Consider the following 25,004-nt stretch of genomic DNA (forward strand, 5'->3'; position numbering starts at 1 on the left):
GCGGGAATTAATAACTTCATCTCTCTGGCGCGCGACATTACGGCAGTCAGCAGGAAAGAGGGGGTCTCTTTTTCTTCGCGATCTCGATCGGAAGGATGATTCATGCGCCATCGCGCACGACTTCCTCCGAGTGCCTCCATTTTCTTCCATCTCGTCCGCGTGCCTTTCCTACCCTCTCACCCCCGTCTCTCATTCTCGTCGGGAGTCTTATGCCGCGCGCTCTCGCTTTCCGCCGTCCTTCCGTTTTTTTTGCTCGACGGATTCAATTCTTGCCGCCGTAGTGCGGACGCACTTTCAATCTTCCCCGACTTTTGCCGACATCGGGTAGCATTCGCATATCGATTTCGATGCGCCGACACCCCCTTGAAAGCATTCGTTTTCCTCCTTTCAATATCACGCGCCCCCCGCGTCGTTTTTGTCCGTCGCGTTCGGATGCGCGTCCCTGCATGTGATTCGAACCGCGGATGGAGAACGCGTCGCCGTATCAATCTCTTCCGCCCGACCGTACGTACCGCGGCCGGAAGTCGAGAGTTATCGTCGGAACGCAAAGACAGTGATGGTCAAAATGGGTCCAACATCGATAGAATATTCTTGCCCTTTTGTCTCTTCGTATTAAAATAATAACTTTTTTATTCAATATACTATAGATATTGATCATCAACCGATAATATAAAAAAATTGTCATAAAATAACCTTAATATAAATAAAAATCAATAGATTAATTTTAAATAAAAAGTCAAATGGTAAGATTATCAATTACATTTATATAGCTCTGTTTTTCTTGTAAGATTTCAAAAAATTTCATAGGCCTAGGCCTACAGAATTAATATCATTACTGAGTTCAAAATAAAATTTATAAAATTAAAAGAAAAGTGTTTGCCATTCTAATGTAGTAATATTTTTGGGGTTGAAGTACTGTCTTATCAGTGCGGTGTATAGGTATCGACAGGCGATTGGCGCTAGAATAAAGACATTATTATCTATCTTTTGCGCCAAAGGTGCCTTATTTTCTACTTTTATTCACGCACGCGTTCGTAGGATAATTCCCTACAATCACCGGCAGTTTCACTTTACCCGGCAATCTTCTCGTTTCACGGAATGGACGTGTCGATATCCTCGGCTTCCAGGTTTTGCCTTCGGCTCAGAATTATAGCCAGAATTCAACGAATATTCAGAGGCACGTACAGCTGAGTTATATATAAACGAAAGCTTCATCGATAACGTTGAATTTGTATCTCTCATCTACTTACTAGTTATTGATTCTTTTTAGATAAAAATCTCCATTGTAAGTCTTCAGCTGTAATCGCTATATATGCGTACAAATCGCGAAAGAGATTATCTAAAGTTATATTTTTAATTAGTAAGATAAAAATAGTGTAATAAATCATTCGTTTGCTGTAACGTCCGTATATTTCTTTAAATTCAATACTTCTGTATTTCCGTTTCAATTCATGCAATTTTTGTTAGTAGCCAGTGAGCGTGACCAACTCGGAGAAATACCAATTTCGAAGAGCTTTTGTAAGCACGCACAGCTTCGACTTAACGTCCGAGCGATTTTTCTCGAGAAAGTTGTGAAAGAAACTTGCGCGAAATCTTGTTTCAAGTTAAAAGAAAAGTTATTTTTAAAAGTTAGTTATTACGAAATGAAAATCTTCACTCCTTTCGCTTTGTGTTCATTTTAAATATTCTATGATTTTTTTAATTTATAGATGTTATATATTGTTATATACTATAATTCATTGAATATAATGAAATACAGAAAAATAAACAGTATATAAATAAAAAATGTATAAATTTTTTCCTCTTTTGAAAAAAGATTATACGTAATTTTAAGCGATGTAATTACATCTCTCTCAAAATATTTAACTCATTATTCTTCATCAAAGCTGAATATCACTGCAGAAATTTGAAAGAGGCAATCTCAATCGTATCTTCTCATCTCAATTGGGAAGCGCATCGTTCACGGTATGTACCCGTTTGCAAATGAGACGATGATTTCCCAAACTTGATTCCAGCAAATTGCGCAATAACCAGCTTCGTGTAATAACGGACGAGACCTTAGCGGTGTTGGTTGCCAACGCGGTACGGGGGATGAATGCGCAGTAATATGTCGCGTCTAGTGCATGTGCACGAAAAGTTTTGTCATTCGGCGAAACTTCGCCGAAATGGACGATGTAGGGCGAACCACCGATGAAATTTAATCAACGATACACTCCACCATTCCGCGGTTTACAAGTGCACTGATATTGAAGAGACGAATCGTTGTTTATGTTAGTAGAATGAAGCATCAAAGTATGCGCAAACGATTATTAAACATATATAACATATTTAGTCATATAAAATAGAATTTAATTATATTTTTGCATTAATAAATTTCACCGATATTTCTCTTTTTATTAATCTTTTCAATATAAATAAATACGAATATTTTCACCAAAATTAATAGCGATACTATCGTCTTACCGTTTCTTTAATTTCTAGTTTTTTAGTTATTTCTAGTAATTTTAATAACATTTAATTCGACTAAAAGCTTCATCTATAATTTCTCTTTTTATATAAACATATGTATGTTTGATTAGATTAAAATAAAATGAGCACAATTTATAAAGAAAATTAGGATGGATACAAATAGAAGCTATTATTTTGAAAAAGGCATTTACTTTCAAAATTTGTGACATAATTACTTCTCTTCTGATTTTAATAATCAGTTTACTAATTACCGTTATTTTCGTTAATTAAGACATAAAAGTTATCACTTCAGCGCAAAACATATAAAATTAATAGTTCCATCCATTCGTAAATTTATACAAACACGATTTAGCGTATTTCTGGATGAAAGAATTTGATCCATTGACAGCGACGCGTATCGTTGTTTCATCTCGAATTGAATTGATACATGGAAAATAAAAATATATAGATACTTTTCTTGCAGTATTTTATTTCGCGAAAATGTGTATCGACTGGATAGTCTGTATATAAATTGCGCTTGAAACCGTTAATACCTTTAAAATCCATGTAATCTCTACAGAAAACCTCGTTCGCGTTTATTTTCGCGGGGTAAAGCAAAAGCACTCGATTCAGTGGCTTTGAAAAGGTCTGTGTGCTCAGGGTTCGTATAGAACGAATCAATCCGATGGAAAAAGGGTAATTTCTTTTTTGTTTTGACAATAAATATTGTCGGAATGCGGCGGGTGCCATGAAACGAAACGAAATCACGCACCGGTCGGGCGCGTAAAGCGCATCAAACTCGGAAGAGCGATTCCAAGGATCCTGATGAAGATCCTTAGCTTTACCGGTCCTCACTTCGATTTAATTGACTGTGTCCCGGTAGGATTATCCGCAGGATTTTAGGTTCGCCCGCCTTAATCCACACATTAAAGTCAATCCGGGTTCATCTCATGCACGACACTGACATAAAACACACACGAAGCTGTGCGGCTTGTAGACATTTCCATTACGGATAGAACAGATTGACGATACGGAGACAATCATTATGGTTCTACGTGATTGTCTCGTAGATTAACCCTTCTGTTTCAAACTGTTCTACGCCATCAAAGTAATGAAGGTACTCTTATTAACCTATCGTATCCTACTTTAATTATAAATTTTCGAAAGACACTAAAGATACACGGAGAAAATTTTATAGTAAATATTACTATGGTGTCGCACTAGCTGCGGACCATCGAGGAATTTTAAGTTAAATTACTATGTTTATGGTAAAATTACGTTATTTTATCGTTTTTAAAACAATAATTATAGTATTTTAACTTGAAATTCCTCGATGGTCCGCAGCTAGTGCGACACCATAGTAATATTTACTATAAAATTTTCTCCGTGTAGAATCCGCAATTCTTTACTCCAGATCTATCATTCTTTTTCGAGAGAAATCACCGTTACATAAAATTACATCCACAAAAATTTGCGAACTATTGAAAGAAAAGGTATTAAAGTATTAATTTCTATCTATTAATTGCGTTATTTAAAAAAGTAAATTTAATTGCACACATTTATATATAATATGTTAAATTTTCTATGACGATAGTAATAAATTAAGTTCACATAACATCAACATTATACGCCGAGAACTAATCACTCACTGCAATTAATCCTGAATTATTATTTATGCATAGATGCCTAATGCTAATTAAATGCAAATACTCTCTCGGAACGATAAAGCCTGCGTTTGACACGCCCTTTATTTTAGACGCAAGCGTGGAAGCGCAAGATGTCAGACACGTTCAATCATCCGCGGACATTAACCCCCGGACTGCCGGTTCACGGTTGTTGCACCTCGCAATTCGTTGCACCGGGAGCGCCCTATCACATGTAACGTTACAGACACGCGATGCATTTTATGAATGAAGCCGGCTCGCGCACAGGTTTATGCGGGACCCCGGCTAAAGCTATATGGCCTTCTTCGTGGAGAAAAGTACGCGATTCACTTGAAACGGAGGCTCTCTCTTTCTTCCTCCTCCCTTTTACGACTGCACCCAACTACGATATTGACTTTTGCCCGCCCTTCTGAGAGCCATTCCGCATTGTTTCTCCAAGCGTTTCCGCGAGAGCGATTCGTGTAATATTTACGTTTCCTCGCAACGACACCCTTGGTTCGCAAGTGACAGTTTTAAGCGTCATCTTCGAGGCAACGGCCGAGAAAATGAGTGAGCCGACTCGAAGAATTTTACCTCACGAGAGCTGCCTCTTAAAGCTCAAGCGTTTTATAGCGAGATTTACCAAGTGTATAACGACATATAGGTATCACCTGACGAGCGAGAATTTACGCGAGAAATGCATAAATCGAAAACTGTGCCGAGCCGAACCAGATTTGAATCATCAAAAAGCAGTAATCATAAAACAGCAGTATAAAAAGATAGTAAAATCGTGATAGTGACCATGTTGCGTCACATCGTTTTTCCCCACGTAAAAAAAATCAAATAAACAAATAATCATAGAAAATATTATAAGATAAACACAAAAAGTTGATTCTCTCTAATATAATGTAATACTCTCTCTTCTTTTATTAGGTTTTATTTCATATAAAAATAGAAAATTGTAAAATCGCTATATAAAATGTTGGGTGATTATTGCGTCAAAATTAATTTTGTCATATTAAGGCTTATAATTACTGTTTTGAGATTGATAATAGTGGTGAACTTTAACGGAGCGGCCTGTAATATGAGCGACGCAACGAGAAATTTCGAGGCAACCGGCGCGGAAAGGAAATTCATTAGCACGCTCGCGCCTTTAAGGCGAGCTCTTCACGCGAGCTTCTCGAACCTTAAGAGGTTCGATCCCACCCGACCTTGCCGTTCAAGTTCGCGTCTTGCTAATGCTATTTACAAGATGCCTCGGGATCATTCGATTGAGAATTCACGATGCGTTTTAATGCTCGTAAAAGGAAGAGCGTTTGACAACACCTAAGTTTACGATAGTGCGCTTCTTATGGTGGTAATAGGATCAAGGTAGGGAATTAGTGACGTCGAAGGGAAACGATGGCGAAATAAACACCGCGGGCACGTGTGTGTGGTGCAACCGCGCGTGCATTGACGGTGCTCATCCCTTGTATTCACGCTCGCGTGAGCATGCGCGCATTGCTTGAGGTGATCGTGCACGAGATTGAACGAGGAATTAGGATGTGAAGGGCGGGAGGAAGCCGATTTCCATACGGATGGTTCCCATACACTCGCACACGCACACGTGCGTTCTGCGCACGTTCATGTTCTATGGCACTCTCTTATACCCCATGTACCCTTCTTTGTCGTGGTTTCTTAGTGGTTCAGGAACATAACTACTTAGTTTCGGAAACGCCAATTACTCGAGCTATTAGTGATTATATTGATTTGACTTTCTATTAATTAATCTTTATAATAGCCTATGCAGATAAAAAAAACACTTTTATTTAATTTAAGGCAGATTCTATATGTTATCTCTGATTGGAATGGAAATGATTTACTGTAATATATAAATATACAAATTATTTACGAAAAACGACAATTTTAATATAGATACTCTAATCTATATATTAATTGATATTTTTAGAAAATTTTCTTTGATTAAATGCGTAAATGAGTGAAATTTAAGTAATCTAATTATCTAAGCTTTTTTTCTGGGAGTGTTACGTCACTGTTGTGATTCTTTCTCCTCTCCCTTATTGTTCCTCGTCCTTTATTGTCACTCCCACGAACCTTCGCAAACCAGAATTTCGCCCCAGCGGCATAAGCAAATAACGTGTTTATGCATTTGCATGATGCTTCCGTAACGCGAACCACCCCAGCGAAGCTCGTTGCGCAGAACGGCGAGGTACGAGACGAGGCGTATTTGTAATCCGAAACCGCCGACTCCCAAACGGCATCCACCGCCGGAATGGATTTTACGTCCATGGAACGCGCGATTACACGTCGTTGCGAAATTAATAGGCATGCATTTGAACACGAACGAGCTTAGTCGTCCATTGCCAGTATCTCATAATTTTTTTTAATTTGCTTTCAACAAGCATACAATATAAAAGGAAATTTTTCAAAAGAAATAAACAATAAATATAAACACTTCAACAAAGAAAAATGTAATATAACAAACGTGTTGAACGATGTGTTAAAAATATTGTATAAAAATTAATTGGATGCACACAAGTAATTTACTATGCTATGTTAAAACGACTTGCTGTTATGTGCTGTAGAATGCTCGATACTGAAGAATTTCTACATGGACGCTTCATTTCTATCACGTTCGTTTACTACTTGAATAAATTGTTGATTATAACGGGAAGTGATTTATTAAAACATTTTTTTGCCAGTAAAAAATTCCGTGCTAAGGCAGTTAATGCATTATGTATACGGGTAAAATGTGGTGTCGCAAAGTCATCGAGCTTACAAAATGCTATAATAGTTTTTAAAGCATCATGCATTAATCATATGTAAATAGGGCAATGATTGAAAGATAATGCCATTGTATTACGACGGTGTATAGATGTACCTCTACTACTGCGCGATGGAACACACATTATTTTTTGGTCAATTTTTAATCAACTACACATATGGTCAGTTTGTACGATGTTTATAAAATTGTATACTCCAAAACTGTAACGCATCTTATCATTCTCTTTAAAAATTTCACATTTCTAACATTTTGCGAGCCATTTCGTGTAAAAGACAAATTGCCATAAAATCGGACTCATCTATCTCAATGAAACGCACCGCTATTTGTTGTAACGGGATCTTGGGATTATCGTCATTATCGTTGTTAACATCGTCATCGGCATCATTAAGCCAAAAGCGTGTGTCGTTTGCGGCTTAACAGCAACATACAACCCTCCTCACGCGATCCCCGACTTCGATTTTACGAGCGGATTGTCACGCGGATAAGATTAAATATGAAGCAAAACGAGAGAGATAAGGTGCAACGTAAAAGAGCAAAGTGACGCTTTTTCCTTCTCTCACACAATCTAAATTAATCTGGAATAGATATTTTCCAATATATATGATACTAATTTGTATTAGGATAAAAATTATTTAACTTGATTGCTTAAGGAATCCAAAAATTCTTTTTTACTATTTTGAACTCTCTCCAAGGGGGGAGGGGGGCTCAGAAAGGTCCTCTCATCCAAAAGGGAAAGAAGAACCAGAAGGGCCAGAGAAGGCCCTTTACAGATGTACAAAGCCGCGCGTTTTCAGTTCAAATTTCATAAGGGAGAGTACACGAAGCATCGAAAAGTCGCTTTGCATACCTATATGCAAAGCTGCGCAAGTTAGATCAGCGCAAAATTTTCAGTGCGATGAGATTTATTTGATGTAAGAATGATAATTATTTTATGAACGTAGCGACATTTAATTCCTATTTTTAATAAGTAAACCGCGTTTTACCTATTTCAATAAATATAAAGCCATTACCTTAATTGGGTTTATGGGTTATTATAATCGGAAATTAAACGCAGAGTAACAATAATAAATTCTAATAATCATAGGTTTAGTATCTTTTTAGAGTCACTTGTAGCCATTGGATATTGAAAAATATTGCAATGATGTGCGGCTCGCTTCAGTACTTGCTCGTTTGAGAGTTGCTAAATGTATGATAGCGTTTGTGGCTTCCACGTATATGAAACAACGTTAAATAATAAAATATGCTAGTCGCGCTCCAGCAACTGTTATACGAAGCATATTTAACATTTTATAATATTCACGCTAAATTTTTGACAACTTAAATATAAGTTGTTTATTTTCGAATTGAGAGTTACAGTCTATTCGCAGTTTCACATTTTTAACCCAATCGTGTCATCGATGTCGCGCAATGCAACATTCTATTTCAAAAGCCCGATGACAAGTTTGCACGTAAAGTGCAAAAAAGATCGGCTTGCATTTTACAGTATGCGCAAACGGACTCGTCCACAATGTCACCCTTACTAACAGCGCTGGGAAAACACGAAAATATTCGTAATGCAGCTCCGTAAAAAGCTTGGAACATAATCATCCAGAGAAAGAAAATTGAATTGAATATTGGATAATACAACATCGCTGAAATGTATAGACTATGTAGAGCATAATGCAAAATATCATTTGCATTATAAATCTAGAATATCTTTACTTTTACAAAAGTATAACTATGAGAATTGCAATCTAATATTAAAACGTCTGCTTTTTAATTCAAAAACTAAGACGTTGTACTTTAGATTCAAAAGGAATTCTTCTTAACCTGCAAAACTGCAATATTTATAAAACGTTTGTATAAGCATCATACTTGAGTAAAAGCTATGCGTTCATCTTTTATGATCTACGTGCAGTAACAAAATCGCAAGTATATACGTCACAGATTGCGAAATTGCATGTCTCTTGAAAGATTACAGAAATCTTTTTCGGTATAAGTTGGCGTGCCATTTCCACGTGCTTTCGCGTGCAAGTGTTATATCTCACGACAGAATTTAATGAGGTCCTCCCTGCAGGCGAGAGGTGAATTTCGCTTTAGTTTTAATAGCCCGATGCGGAAATTACCTTTGATATTTTATCTCTTTATTTAATAATATAATTAATTCGATATTTTTATTTCTGCACGTCAAGCGCACTCACGCTCTCCTCCCACACAGTCTATCGGATATTCAAGTGCAGAAGTAGATATAAAATACAGGCAATTTAATTTGTAAATTTTCAAAATTTGTTACAAGAGTCGGCTTATAATTCAGAATAATCTTCAAATAAATAAATTCGATAATAATAAAAAATATCGCTTACAGAAAAATTTCATTAATGTTTAATTATATATTTCTTTTGGTGTGTTTCGAGTTTTGGATTTAAATAGAATATACGTTAATAATTAAATGCATTGTAATTACATATAAGAGATTGTCAATTACGCAAAATTGTTTTTCAAGAAAACACTTGAAACTATTTGCTCACCGATAAAAATTTTACGTCCTTCTGATGTTCCCTATATGATGGGAATGGAGGCGAGCAAATTTCGCAGCTACCACGTGCATTCCCATTCTCAGTATATGCATGTGCGAACCTCTACCGAGCCTATAAGCCTTGTGCAAATGCGAGTACACGCGCGTGTCAATGTGCATAACACTTGGTATTACTGCACATCAGCGGTACGGCGTGACTGCGCATCCGTTTGCTTAGCCACGACTGTTAATTTCGTCGGCATATTGAGCATATTTGAGCGTATACGATGTCTACCGTCCAACGTTAAATGATTGGCCAATCCGAAAGGTTAAACATTGACTCTGTCGCGGGTGTCCATACCTACAGTCGTTCTTGTCACCTTCCTCTCGTTTTCTCTCTCACGTTGGCGTCACGTACGAAAGCGATTGCCACAGTAGTTATTATTACATTTACAATAATTATAATATTAAACGGTGTTCTCGGTACCGCGCGCGTGAAGGGCGGAATTATTTGACATCTGAATGTCATATGAAAATTCTGTATGTATGCCTATCGAATGAAACGATCGCTCCTCACTGTCCTACTAACTAAAAGCGTTATTCTCGGACCCTCTTTTAGCCAGAACTTTAATAAAAACTCCGCAAATGGCAGCGAATCATGAAAGTTCGGATAGAAAGGAAGGAATCTCAACGTTAAATTACATAAAATTACATATGGCAATCTGTGTGCCTTTTTGCCGCATACCCTATCCTTTCGAATCGTCTCTCGCCGATCCTTTTATTACTTTTTATTACCTTCTCTGCGATCCTAGAAGCCCTCGAAGAGTTATAATTGCTAGCGGGAGAACGCGGAAAATCGCTGTCTTCGCCGCCCACCATGAGCTTTTTCACGATCGGTGAAACTTATCGCTCGTTATTACTCGCATTCCACCGTTTGGACCGTAATTAGACCAGATGCTTCAAGAATTACGATGGTTCGATGTCCAAGAATGCGTCAGAAATGCTCTTTCCGCGCGATTGAAAATTGTTTTAAAGCGTAAATATCAAATATTTGAAATAACGTTATTATTAAACATGAAACAGTTTCATATTTGATCATTAATTCTATATTATCGCAAGATTAAAACGAAATACATATTCTATCAATTTTATAATATAGAAATTAACAATTGCACAATATTAATATTAATGAGAGACTGAATTTATGTAAAGGACGCAAAAGTCAATCTATGAGAAATAATTGATTTCGTTTGTTGTTTTTTTTTTCGTTGCAAACAATTAGAAGGAAGCAAATATCAAACAATAAGTTTCGGCGCTCTTTTGCAAATTAAATTCTGATACCAAACAATTTAATTTACAGTTTGCGGTATGCGCGCTCATTGCACAAAACGTTTATTAAAGCTCACGATTTCATTAAGCAAAAGAGTAAACTTATCGAAGCCATTAGCTTAATACTGAACTCAAGTTTCGAGTGATCCTCGTAATTGAATCGCGTGCGCGCGAATGCCTTTATATCGAGTGTATCTTCGCGCTCGTCGTTATAATTAAATCAAACAGTTGCTTTTATATTCGCTGGTCGAGGCTAATTTCTCCGCGATGCGATAGCAGAATTTATTCGATTGCTAGTAATTTTCATATTAAATAGCGCGATGGACTGTAACCTGGCAGATGACCGATATTCAAATTGCACGCCAGCTAATGAATCATATCATCCCGCAATCTCATCAGACATCTCATTAACATGTAGAGGACGGGAAGCCTATTTTTAGGCTCCACGGGACTCGCTTAGTTTTCATAGTATACCATTTTAACACATATATGGAAGTTATAAATAAAAATCATAAAAAGTCATGAAAAAACTTGCCCGTCCTCTAAAGGTTAAATTTGTTCTTTATAAGCGCCGTTGAATGTGCACGAACATTCATTCATTATGCTATCAATAACGTATAAGTCGAAGCAATTTAGATTTGTTATGCTTCGTTTAAATGTGTATCAAGTGCAATTTATATATCTATTCTCCCTAAAATATTTTAAGTAATGTATTTTCTCTTTTGAGTAAAATATAGATAGAGTTAGAACAAAATAAAATGTGCATTTTGGGAATAAAATCAGAAATAAATTTTTGTTAGAATTTATAAAATTTTGTTGCTAATTTGATCTCTAACATTGTAAATGAAAGGGGAAAAACGATCATAATGTCCATCCAGAGTACTTTCGAGAAAAATATATTTTAAGTTTCAAGACATTAGATATCTTATTGAAAAAAGTACTAACAGTGAATATCGGAATGCATATATAGTATTTACTTGTTAGTGTTTACATTGTATGTTAGACTCTGATGGACTTCTTCTCACAAGTGCGTGGGCTATTATATATCGTTTTATTTCTATATATTTTATATAATTCCGAAATATACTTTTTAATTAATTATTTATTAATTTTTAATTTATTATTTATTCTTAAAATTTTTATTGTGACGGGAAATTAATTTCTTTCATAAATAATTAAATTACACCATTATAAATGTATTATTGCGTATCTATTTTAGTCATAAAGTTATCTCCCTTCTTTGAAACTTACTACTGTAAAGAAAATTTGATATTTTCAAAGAATAATCACGTGTATAACGCCACGAATATGTCTGCCTCGTGAAAAATTACGTGGAAGACTATATGCGGTCTTGTGTATTCTCAAAATAGCCTGTCATTGAAGCTTCGTCGCCTGTAAGAGAGGGTTCGTTTCGAGCTCAAGAGGTGCACAACCCTTCGACGAGGTCATTCGCGCGTATACAATGGATAAAGAAAGTATATCATGACTTGTAGATAGCCTTTAATGTACCACGGTAATTAAACTCACACGTCTCGTATAATATATTAGATAGACGTAAAAGATAAAAGAAAACAGGATATAACGTAACATCTTTTCAAACAAAATATGATAAAGTAAATTTACGAGAAACGTAAGAAAAATATTTATTAAAAAAAAAATTAAGTTATGGAAATACTTTCTCTGCGCATTAACAAATATTCTGTCATTTTTCAGAGCACACATGCAAAGATTTTCGATGCACTCTGAATGAATTCTGCATCGAGACGGATCTCCTTTGTGACGGCGTGAATCACTGTGGCGATGGATCTGATGAGGCCACTTCCACCCTTTGTGCCAGTGAGTTCTAATTACTACAAGTTTATTATTCTTTCGAGACTTGATCTTTTGCTATTAACAATTTTAAACGTAGAAGTTTAAACTCAGGTGTTGAAAATTAATGTTAGCTGACATTAGAATAAAAATATTAGAAAAATAATAATTACAAAATAATAGATTTATAATCTGTCTATCCTAATTAGAACAGTTTATCGTTGATGACGCTGTATTGTATATTATTATTTTGAATGCTAGTAATTAACATTACAGACGGTAATGATATGCTAGTTAACATGAAATCAATATGTTCGCCATCAAGGTGTATATCAAGGAACTATGTATACGTATCTTTTAAGACACGCTATATTTAATGAGCAAAGCGATTTAGATCGTAAAGATATAATCTCGCATGATTTAGTATGATTACTCATACGTTAGTTTCAAAAATGTAATGAAAAAATGTAAATTTCAAAAATATTTTACCAGCAAAAGTTAGTTGTAAATAACTTTAATTCGGGAATGAAATGGTTAAAATGAGATAAATTTGTACAATTCATAAATCTCATTTACAGAAATATAAAGGTTTCATAAAGTATGGTGAGCACGTGTATATATTATGTGTCGGTAATAATTTTATTTATTAAATTTCGCGTAATTTATGGAAAGCAAGATTTAATTTCTTTCATTGATAAACTCAGAGTTTCTATTTTTTTTTCACCTCGCGGATAATTACGGTTATATACGGTATACCGATAATTTACCGAGCGTTGTATAACGATAAAATTGATTTCCCTGATTTTTGTACGTGTGTGAAAATTGTTACAATTTTGTAGGAGAGAAACGGTTGTAAATGCGCGCGAACCAAATTTACATAACATTTATGTTAATGGTTGAAGGTACGCATGCGTCGACATCTGAAAAGGTTAATTGCCGTGTATTCATTACATATCCAAGAGTAACTCGCAATAGCGGCAGAGTAAATTACAAACTTGTCGCATAATGCTTGCGCTCGCAGGAATTTAGCATATTCTATAGATATATTTTGTTAATTCGCCATATTCCTGTCACAATTTCCGACTTCAATTAGCAAACAATTAATTTCCATCATTTCCCGGCTTATAACAACGAGCAATATTACGTAAACAATATATAAAAATATATACCTAGATTTCAAATAACTTTTAAAGATGCATGTCACTTATATGTCAAAATAATAGGATAAAGCTGAAATTTACAGAGATTGTGCACTTTATATCCCAAAAACCTGTGTTAAATTTGCGATCGATTGTCCGATCCGTTTCTGAGATATTTGCTTTAAAAGTTACAGAAATTGTATATATATAGATATATACTTCCCATGTAAATATCATAATATGTATCTCTGCTCATGTACGGTAAAAATGAATGAAAGTTTTATGGTACACTTCTATGACATCGAGAATTGCAATTACGGTTTTTTAAGATTTTCTGGGTTATATTTTTTTTCAATTTTTTAATAATTTATTTAAACAATATCAAGTACAAAAATGGGACAAAATTGCGATTTTTACGCTTTTTCTGTCCCAATGATACCATGTTGTTTATGAATAATTTCTGAGACTAGCTCTACACTGTTTAATCAAGAAAACAAAATTATGCTACATATAGCTATCTGACATACATCTTTAAATGCGAGTTATTAAAGGATGCAGCGTAACTACTGGGTCATAATTCTTTAACAATTCTGAAAAAGTTCGCGAAATTTATTATTTACGTGTATGTAGCTTTCTCTGTTATTTTATGCATCGTACACTACGAGCAACCATATCGTTTACTTTACTACTATCGTAACGATCATCGATTCATTCAAAAATTAATGCCGGCCATAAAATTTTTTATTACTCACGTTATTTACGGATATCGTGGGTTATAACGGTAAAACATGAAGTACATATTGCTATATCGATTTCCTGATTCGACGGAAGTGCACGCGTGTCAGGTCAGATCTTTGATGAAACGCGTTTAATTATCAAGTATTTGCGCTTTAACAAGAAGTTCACTCTGTCTTTTTCAATTTTCTTTTTATTATCTTTTGTGATGCATTGTTTACTACAAAGAAAAGAATCTCTTTTCTAATAAAAGTTGATGAAAATCGAAACTGTGCAGATATCTCGTTTTATAAAGTTGATTAAAGTTATAAAAGACAGTTATATTACGCTGTGTAACTTTTATTATGTAATATTTTTCTCACGCGTTTAGATAACATCTTTTTCCGTATTTTTTATAATGGCTTTAATTTATAAATTAATAAGGTTAATTAATTTTACAGAATTATTTAATAATTGCCACATTTTCCCCCTTACCATTTTTATTACACTTCGATCAATTTGAAGCATCTCTGTTTTTTGAAATTAAACTTTTATGAGATTTAATGTATTTTTATTGTAACTTCAGATTCCGAGGCATCGACGATCCTAGGCATGCAGACTACTTGGTTCGCCATCGCCGTTGTTTTTCTGATACTCAGCATGGGCGGCCTGGTAACGGCGGCGGTTCTCTGCTTTTGCAGGCAGCGTGTTCCAACCCCGAGGCACCCCCATAACGCGCACAATGCTCAGTCTCATCCCCCAGTCAGCTTCCCATGTGAGTCACAAAAAACCTCCCTTATACACGTACACGATCGATTCGCGTCGTTGTCGCTGTCGTTGCAACCGCTCGTAGTCGATGCAACCATGTTAGTCAGCTCGTCTTCTTTGTGGTTTTACTTCGCGTACTATATTACTTCAAAACATGGGGAAAAACTTTTTCGCTCTCGCAACGGTTGCGTAACGCCGTTACTCTAAGCAACTGTACTTTAATGGTACTATCGTATACGGGAACGTATATAATAAAAATAATTTTTGTAAGTTGAATGATCAATATGTTAATTGCTATTATCAATTGTAAAGCATCAAGTTTTTTTCCTCAAATATTTTAATGCCGAGATTGCATGTATTAATTTCTGGGAAATATGATCGTTATTTAGATGAGACGGTCAATTTCGAGAATTACGAAAATGAGTTAAACTATCTAGATAAGTATATTTTAAATATGTACTTATACAATTAAAGCAACTTCTTTTCAAAACGAAGTTATATTTAGTAATAAAAAAAAAATGAAAACTTATATAGAGCAACAAAACTGAATTTGAACATCCACAAGACATTCTGTAAATTATTTTCAAAATAGTTTTAAATCTCCATTATATATATTTTTTAAATTAAATATGTATTTATGGAAATTATGTTTCCACAGCACGGACTATATTAATAGTTGAAAATTAATTAATTTTCCTCTGAATATGTTAGCAAGCGCATTTAGCTGATTTGCTACAAAGTTGCGCCCTGCACGGGTCGAGCCAATGATCAAAGGACGCACGCGTTTGCGATTATGGCATAAAATATTCATTTATTTATGCTATCACACGTGCACATCAGAGCACCATTATGTCTCATATCATTATATAGAAAAGAGGTCATAGACGTCAGTACATTCCATTGTTCCACTGATCAGTTCGATATAAAGTGTAACGTATCTGTTGGATATTTAACTTTTAAACAAACATTATAATATATAATGTTATAAACCTACTTTATCACACATCAGGTATCAATATCGAGTTTTCATAAAAAAAATAAAATGGAAATTTCAACGGGAGTTTATTAATAACTGAGTGGAATAGAGCATTATAGTTAACACGTAATCTAGAGCAGTTTACTAATTTTATGTTTTAATCAAGAATTATTTATTTTATAAGATTCTCACGAAGAGAATACGTTCGCGTAAAAGAGTCACGGTGCGGTCTCGCTCCGCGCGTACTTGGCGCGAAACACTACCGTGTCTCTTGATTTTGTTTTATAAATATAGTATAATGTCTTTATTTCTAATAAATGCCTTCTAATTTGCAAAAAAAAAAAACATTTCCAAATCATAATATTCCATTGATTTTGTTGTTGCATATTAACTATGAGCATACAAAGTGATGTGTATCTAAATTCTTGGGTGCATTTTGCGTTAATTAATACGTAATATATGTTTATCTATCAGCACGTTTGTAGATTAACAATGGATTACATATAATAATGAAGGATTGTTCCGGATTCGGAATTATTACAATATAATTACATTTACGAAATGTTACATTATCATGCACCGTCATTTCACGTCGCGTGCTGATACTCGATTATGCTGATCTCATTCGAACACCCCCATATGCAGTGTTTACTTTTCATTTGATTGCGTAGCGGTTTACCTCGCACTTCCGCACGTCATCTCGTTCCATGACAACGATTCTAATTAATTAATTTAATCAGATTTGACAGATGCATTTGGCGATCTACATCCGTCAATCATATATTCGTGGTTAACCATCAAATTTATTTGCGGACGGGAGGTTAAATAACACATTCGCGGTTATTCAAATTGTTTCTCGACTTCATCATTTGTGCGATTTATGCTCTTGCAAACTTTTTTAAATAAACTGTGTACCCTTAATATCACGAGCAAGTTTTCAAATTTTATCATAAAGTAAACTATTACAAACGAACCAGATGCAAAAAGAAACATTTGTTAAAATATGATTTTAATGATTATTTAAAGTTATTTGGAAATCTTTTACTTTTACTACAATGTGTTCCAATTTTTCTTCTCTGTGTGGAATTTTATTAATACTATAAGTACTAAAGAACTCGCAAGATTATGCAAATAGAGAGAAACAGTCTGTATGTTACATAAAATATAATCAAATTTATTTATTTCTGTGTGCGATTTATATTTAAATAATAGGTATGCTTTCGCAATATAAATTAATCGTGCAAAACGTACCATTGTTATTTCAATGATATCTTTTTAGCCGTGTTTGATTTTTTTTCTACTGTGTCAGGCTACTCTCTTAGTAAGGGCTGTTTCTTCTTCATCTTCATACGGGCAACGCCTCTGTCTTTAATAAATAAAACACGTAACGGGAACAAACATCTCACGACGCGAATTCGTGACATCGTTACGCGAACTCACGACCTTTCAATACAGAACAAAGCCGGCCTAAATATCTGCGGTCGGCGCTGAATTAATCAGGAACCATCGACGCGATTGAATCCCACTCGCTGCTATAATTAAGCAGCGAGATGATCGATAGGCCATTGCGATATTCCGTCGCTTACAACGGGCGTACGTTATTTATTTACGCGTAATAACTGCTATTGCATATCGGCGGCTGCGACGCCGACGGTGCAACGAAATTAGAGAGCGGATGCAGATGAAAAAAAAACGGGAAAAAAAACCCGAACAAAACGCACGTTGGTGTTTTCATTAAACGATCGATCGCCATACCACTATTCGGTTCACTCGCGCTCGTTTTATAATATCGTTTGGCTTTCTGCGATTTCAATCGGCTGGCATTTCTAGCGCGACGGTATCGCGATGTTTGCCGCAATTCCATCGGTGTATCGCTGTTGTTTTTTGGTCCCCCGATAATCGATAGCAAATAGCGCGTGCCTCGCGGCTTGTGCGTCCCGTTTGTTTATTGCCATTACTAACTGCGAAAATCGAGAAAGAGGTTGGGGAGATAGAGAAAGGAGGGAGGGGTGGGGAAGGGGCGGGAACGAGAACGAGAGTGGAACTCGCACTCGCGTTTAAATTAGTTTAATATACGAGAGTTGGGATTCTATCTCTCTGCCTCTCTGGGTGCGTCGCGCGCGATGCCGCGCGCACTGGAAATTCGATTATCCCAAACTAATGGCAGACGAGCGCGACGGATAATTAATTCCCGGAGAAACGCGCGCTTTCGGCTGATTAATGGAACAACGTCTGTCTCTCCGTGAGCGCAGTTTTGCACACAGGCAACACGACCCAATGCGCTAAGTGATACGTTTTCGGCAGATTATTGACGCACGGGCTATCGGCGATGGTGCCACAACGCGTGTTAAGCAGGGTCGAGACCATCGAGCAAACGAGCGCGAACAAACGCGAATGAACAACTTGCTTCATTAAGTAGTATTGGGCGGCGCCATTCACATTCACTGAAGCAAATTATTCATTTGCATTTGTCCGCATTTGCTTGATCTAAATCTAGTTAGTATAAATAGCTAGTAATCTGTTTTCTTTCGGTATATTATAACTAAAAAGAGACAGAGAATTTTTATTTATATGGAAAACCATCATTATTTTACATTAAATAAAGTTTTAAATCAATACGAGTTTGAAATACAATAAAGAGAACTATTTAGAACCTAATTAGGACCTAATTAGATCATTAGTTCTGTTATATAAATATTATATCTCCTTAGACCTTTGTTCGATTATGAGTATTTTATCTGCTTTTTTGCGAGTCGATAATTTGATTCATATCAAAATCTTAATAAAAATAAAAGATTTTACTTAATAAATTTTCAAATTTAGAAATTTGTTACGGGTAGAAATTTTTTAATATCTACAGTTAAAAATTGTTTTCAGAGTCTAGCGTTCTTACTGAGGCTGCGTTTCGATATTCACTGCCACTACGGAAAATCTACAGTTTAAGTCACGTATAAGAGAATTGTAGCCGGGTCTGTGATACCGACATTTGTTTTAACCTCAACTTGCGAAAACATTCGCTTTATATAAAAATTCTACAATGTATTGTTACAAAAAGACTGTGGCGTGGCCAGCGGATTACATCTAAAAATACGATACCGTTGTCAGAATATAGGTTTAGACTCTAAACAAAAAAGTTATCTGAGAAAAATGATTATTGCAAACGTACACTAAAAGTGCACGCGCCCCACTTCATTTTGCACAGATAACTTTTTTGTTTAGAGTCTAAACCTAATTCTGACAACAATATCGTATTTTTAGATGTAATCCGCTGGCCACAGTCTTGTTGTAACAATACATTGTAGAATTTTTATATAAAGCGAATGTTTTCGCAAGTTGAGGTTAAAACAAATGTCGGTATTACAGACCCGGCTATAGGAATCCCTTAAGAGTTCTTCTATTGAAAAGTATATGACTCCAATTCTGATTTATATAAAATGTTATTAATTTTTATACCAAAAACGTGAAGATGGGAACCAATATTTTCGAATCATACATTTTGTATATTTAATCGTCAGAACTTTTTTAAAACGTGTCAAAAATCCAGAAATTCTTTAAGATAGAACCAAAACTCTATCAATTATATCGAAATTCTAAAAATAGTGTGCTATCTTCGCAGAGATGAGGGCGAAGTTGTGTGAGCGAAGAGCGAAGACCATTGCTACGTCGTCGCCCCGATTTAATGGAGCGCGTCGGCTTGATAACACGACCGTCGCTTACGTATTCCGAGATTTATTAGTGACGCATGCAACGGAAACTTTTCGCAATAGCATGTTTCGAATATGGTGAACACTAAAACCGCAACAAGCTGCGCGTACGGTGCACGATAAGTTTAATGAAAAGATTGCAATTTACAGTTATGTATTTCAATGTTGCCACATTAGGAAAGTACCGTATTGTAAATGTTCTCTAATTTCTGTGTTTCCTCTTTCACTTTTAGCTACTCCTGAATCATTCGGATAGGAATTAAGACATCTTTTAATCTTCGACTGAGCTTTCTCTTTCCATGGCACGCTGCATTTTTCTTATTTTTTTTAGGTATATTATCAATTGAAATTCTCTTTCACATCTCAGTCTGTATACGAATTTCATTTTTCATTGAGATCAAAATTGTAAAATACATAATATAGAGAGAAATATTTAATTATGTTTAATTTTTTTCATATTGATTGTATCTAATTAAAATAAATGAAATATTCTTCTATTATTTTTGCTTTTTGTTGTAAATCACCTAATATTTAGTAGGTGTAGTAATTACTTACACTTCGTGACTGAATATAAGTCCGTACGATAAAAGATGTTCTTTTCACGGTACATTTTTACACATTTTTGATCAATATGCTCGCGAAATACGCATTTTGCGGTTGCGTCAGTTTGTACAGCATCATGCGCGTTTGCACCACCGCCCATGCAGATATTCGTACATCGATGTGGCATGCAATCTCCTATATATACTGCCGTTTTGTCAAATTTCGTTCGGCCGATATTTATTCGAGCCAGTGCCAATCATGCTTCCGCCAAAACCCGTCCGGGGAAAAAGGTCAAATAATTTCGTAGATCGTAGCTAAATGAAAATTAATTTTGAAAATAGACGTGAATTCGATTGAAACAAAATTCATGTACCTATCACGATCCGATTAAAACTCGCAACATCTTCGCTGACGCATCTCGAAAAGCGAAGGTATTCAGAATGTATACCTATAATATGATTCCACATTAGAATCAGTCTAGACACAACACGAATTGTAAATATATCTGAGAACGACACATCTGACAATGAGTTCGACGAGAATAGCAATAAATCGAAACAATAAGCATAATCAAAGTAAATAAATACAGCGAGTTTTGTATTATAAATCGAAATAAATGTCCAACTGGAGGGGTAAAAACCACAGTGGTGTAAGTCAAATTTTTTAAAATATTTTCTCGTGTGTAAATTGCATCTATGCACACGAGAAAATATTTTTAAAATTTTGACTTACACCACTGTGGTTTTTACCTCTTCAACTGTACTATTGTAAAGTGTGAGCTTTCGCCAAATATTTATCGTAAAATCTCTATACATACGTGTTTCATGTAGAAAATTGTACACGTTTAAATAAAATTTTCGAAGAATGCAATCGAGAAATACTCAACATTTAAATAATTTGATTTAATATTTCGCAATAGCAAATTTTCTTTAGAAAAAAAAACACAAGTTTCTTTATGTAATAATTGTTATGCTCGGAATAATTCTTCCTAAAAACTTATATCAACAATAAAATTATTTCGCATTTGCACCAAGAATATGGTAAGGTATCGTCAAGAGAGTGTAAAATAATAACTTGCTATTGTGAAATAATAACTTCTTTCGAAGAAGGAATTATATTGTATTCTGGAAATTGAAGAAAATGTAATAGCAAAAGAAGAGAATATATCTTTACAGATGTATCGATATATCGTGTCTGTCTCTTACAAAATAAATGTCGATATTTCATATCTTAACTAAAAGTTTTGCATGTGCACTCTTGATATTTTACTATCTCGGGAATACAGAGGAGAATGTAGAATAAATGGAGGCAAAAGATACATCATTGGGGCTTTGGCTTTGGTCCAAAAAAGACTCGACAACTTCGTCGATGGTGTTTCCGACCGACTAGGAAAATAGAAAAATACGCTTCTTCATTCGCTGTTCTGCGTTTATGTACGCTTCAATAATAAATATAGTTGCAACAGAGTTCGTAATTGAATACACTGAAACGGGGAACAAAACGCAATGCGATTATGTGATAATTAATAAATGATACTTAAAATTCAGAATGATAAAACGCGAAGAGGAAAATGAGCGATCGGAGTATCACGAAGAGTCATTAAGTTTTTAACTGCAGATTAATGAACGTCGAAATATAATAACTCGTAATGTATACAAAATGACATTTGTATTTATTCACAAACTAGTGAAATTAATTCATTCACTGATAAAGCCACGTTCATGGCAATTAATGCAGCTATATGCAATATAACGTCTATTTCGAGTATGTGTACTTTGGGGGGGGGGGGAATGGATCAAATTCGATCGCTAATATATAAGCCATATAAGCTAATTTAGGTATTTCCGCTTATGCTATTGATTTCATCGTTCGTCCATGTAACACGGATTCCACTTTTAAAATGGAGATTGCAGTATGATTGCCTGATGGGCCGCGCACCACAAATTGAGGTAGCCTGTACTCGATATCGATTTTCTTTGAAAATTCAGTATATAACACGATTAACGGGGATCTACGGTAATTGCAATTTTAACCGTAATTAAGCAATGCACGATGAAAATTGAAATGAACCGCTGTGCAAAAATAAATATTGCTGAGAATATTGAAACTCTTATTTCGAGCAAATTGTTTATTGTTTTATTAAATTTTTACATCGCATTGATTATTATTATTATTATCATTATTATTATTATTATTATTATTATTATTATTATTATTATTATTATTATTATTATTATGTATTTATATATAGATATTTCTATTCCTTGATCCAATCATGATGCAATACGATGATTTTAATTATTAATTGCTTTCATATAAAATTATAAATCGTAATAACGTAACAATCTGTAATTATTTTAATATATAAAAATTTGTTTGACATAAAAATGTTATTATCCCCAATTTAGTCTTTTATAATAATGCTAATTATGAGAGAACGAAATATTTGCTAAATAAAGTTATAATTTTTTCGACTGTGATAAGCTCAAATATGAAATAGGTCTTATTAGCCAGATATTCATATTTCCGAGGCATGTTGAAATGCATACTTCCGTTTGTATACAGATGCACGCTTTCCAGTATGAAATGAGATTACCAGTCTATATTTGGAGAATTTTTACGAGTGGCCGGGCTGGTCGGGCATATGGGGATTATGTAGGTGAAATACGAATGAGAGCATTCGTTCTTCTCTTTCCTTTTCTCTTTTAGTTTGTAGCTTATGCAAACAAGTTCGTTCCGGTCTTGGCTGGGCTCGAAAATACAGCCAAAAAGATTTTATATTTAAGCAAAATCTAAATCATTTGTGAAAGTCTATTTCACTATACTGTAAGCGATAAATTTATCTCTCGTTCTAACATTTTAGTTCTAATTTTGGGTGAGATTTGATATATTTTTCACTTTCCTCTCTTGGATCGGTTTCCTTTTCTCTCTTAATTTTTACAGTAATATAATATAATTCATAATTTGCATATAATTATTTCCATAGTAGCTGATGAGAAATACATGCGGCCGTGACGTGGAGTGGTCTTAGATGACGATCAGTACTGATAATTTAGGCATTTATAGGCACGTATAATTGGGACAGCTTTTAGTCAATCATAATAAATGGCAACGAATGTAAAAGTGTTTTTGGTCACGATTAACATTCACATCCTCGCCGGTCGCGAAAGTTTATTGATATGTTTGTAGGCTACGTGCCAACTCGAACGAAATTTCACCTTCTCGCGCTTTATCGAAACGGAAGTAACGGACGAACACTTTCACGAGCTCTTCCGAAACGCGCGGAACTTACACGGAGAGCTCGTGTCGGATCGTGTCGATCGATGATACTTTATTCCAGGTAAGGAAACGGCACTTATTTCAAGCTTCGATGATATTTGGTAGTACAATCGCGGTAATTATTGCAAACGAGACTCGAGCTGTAACAGGAAGTTAACGCATTATTCAAAGCAGTTTTCGATGTCATTGGTGTTAGTCACGCGATGCAGGGCACATGTTATCGTGTCCGTACTGTAAATCAACTTCTAATTGCTCGAATCCCGCGTCCGCGCAATAAAAGCTCCGAACTTTCTTTCATCGTTAGAACATTATCATGATAATAAAAATATGTTCCCTCTAATCGGCACAAAAATTCTACAACGCTTACATATTTTTTACTTTCAAGTCATTTTTCCCAAAAATCAGATTAATTGCTTCAAAATCAATACGCATGAATTAGAGCCCAGAAACGTTGATTTTGAAATAAAAATATTAAAGTTCTAGCAGTTGAAGATATAGTAAAGTTGATTATTCAATCGTTAAACCATAAAATTACGTCATTCTTATTCTTTTTCTCTTCTCTTGAATTCTTCCTCTACTAATATACAAGTTAGAAAAAATCATTTATCTGCTACATTGCAGTGAGAAAAATTTCTTTATAAATAAATTTCGCTATGTGCCGCTATCGACGCGCACAATTTCGATTAGCGACGGTTAAAGAAACACGTGATGAGCATCTCGGAAATACCCAATTTGTCCTACTAGAGGCGAGTGCTATTACAGCTCACACGTCGTTGCATCATCTCCTGCATTCATCGACGTATCAATTTTAACCCGCCAATCGTGCACCCAAGCCTCTATCGATCCGTCGCTATTATCGCAATCATTCCTCGAATCGCTTGCTCGTCTGTCGCCTTCGCCCAATCATTCCACATTAGGCAACATTTTATCGTACTAATAGTATCAATCGAGCGATACAATCAGCCATAATCAGACATGGCACCAGTGTATATTTCGTAAAATACGTCGCGCACTGCTGGACGCTTGCATCGTGCAAGTACACAGAAAAATATCATGCAGTGTGCTCTAGTTCATCGGTTCGACCTACGTGAAGTTGCATCGTTTTGCGCGTAGAGTGGTGAGTGGTGAAAAGAACATAATTTTTCAGAAATAACGATTCAATTTTCTAAATTGATCGGTGTATCCGTTGTGATTAATCCTTTCTCGTAATATCACTATTATATAAATATTAAAATTTTCTTATGTATATTGTATAAAAAATCACTTCTTTTGATATTTTATCGGAAAGTTGGCATATCTTATCGCGTGCTATTTCGTATCAGTTTATCATTTAGTGTATTATATTGTACAAACAAAAAAGATAAACGTGCGCG

The 25,004-nt window shown here is 35.1% G+C and overlaps 1 protein-coding gene across 2 annotated transcripts in view; it reads left to right on the forward strand.

The window, feature by feature from the left end:
• LOC139820964 (uncharacterized) overlaps window positions 1-25,004 on the forward strand; it is a 169,569-nt gene that overhangs the window by 141,111 nt on the left and 3,454 nt on the right. For both annotated transcript variants that reach the window (XM_071791589.1, XM_071791590.1), the window contains exons 4-5: window positions 12,413-12,535; window positions 14,948-15,136. In XM_071791589.1, the coding sequence (XP_071647690.1) occupies window positions 12,413-12,535; window positions 14,948-15,136 (312 nt within the window). The remainder of the gene's footprint in view (window positions 1-12,412; window positions 12,536-14,947; window positions 15,137-25,004) is intronic.

Source organism: Temnothorax longispinosus, chromosome 10, assembly GCF_030848805.1.
Source record: "Temnothorax longispinosus isolate EJ_2023e chromosome 10, Tlon_JGU_v1, whole genome shotgun sequence".
Taxonomy (NCBI): Eukaryota; Metazoa; Arthropoda; class Insecta; order Hymenoptera; family Formicidae; genus Temnothorax; species Temnothorax longispinosus.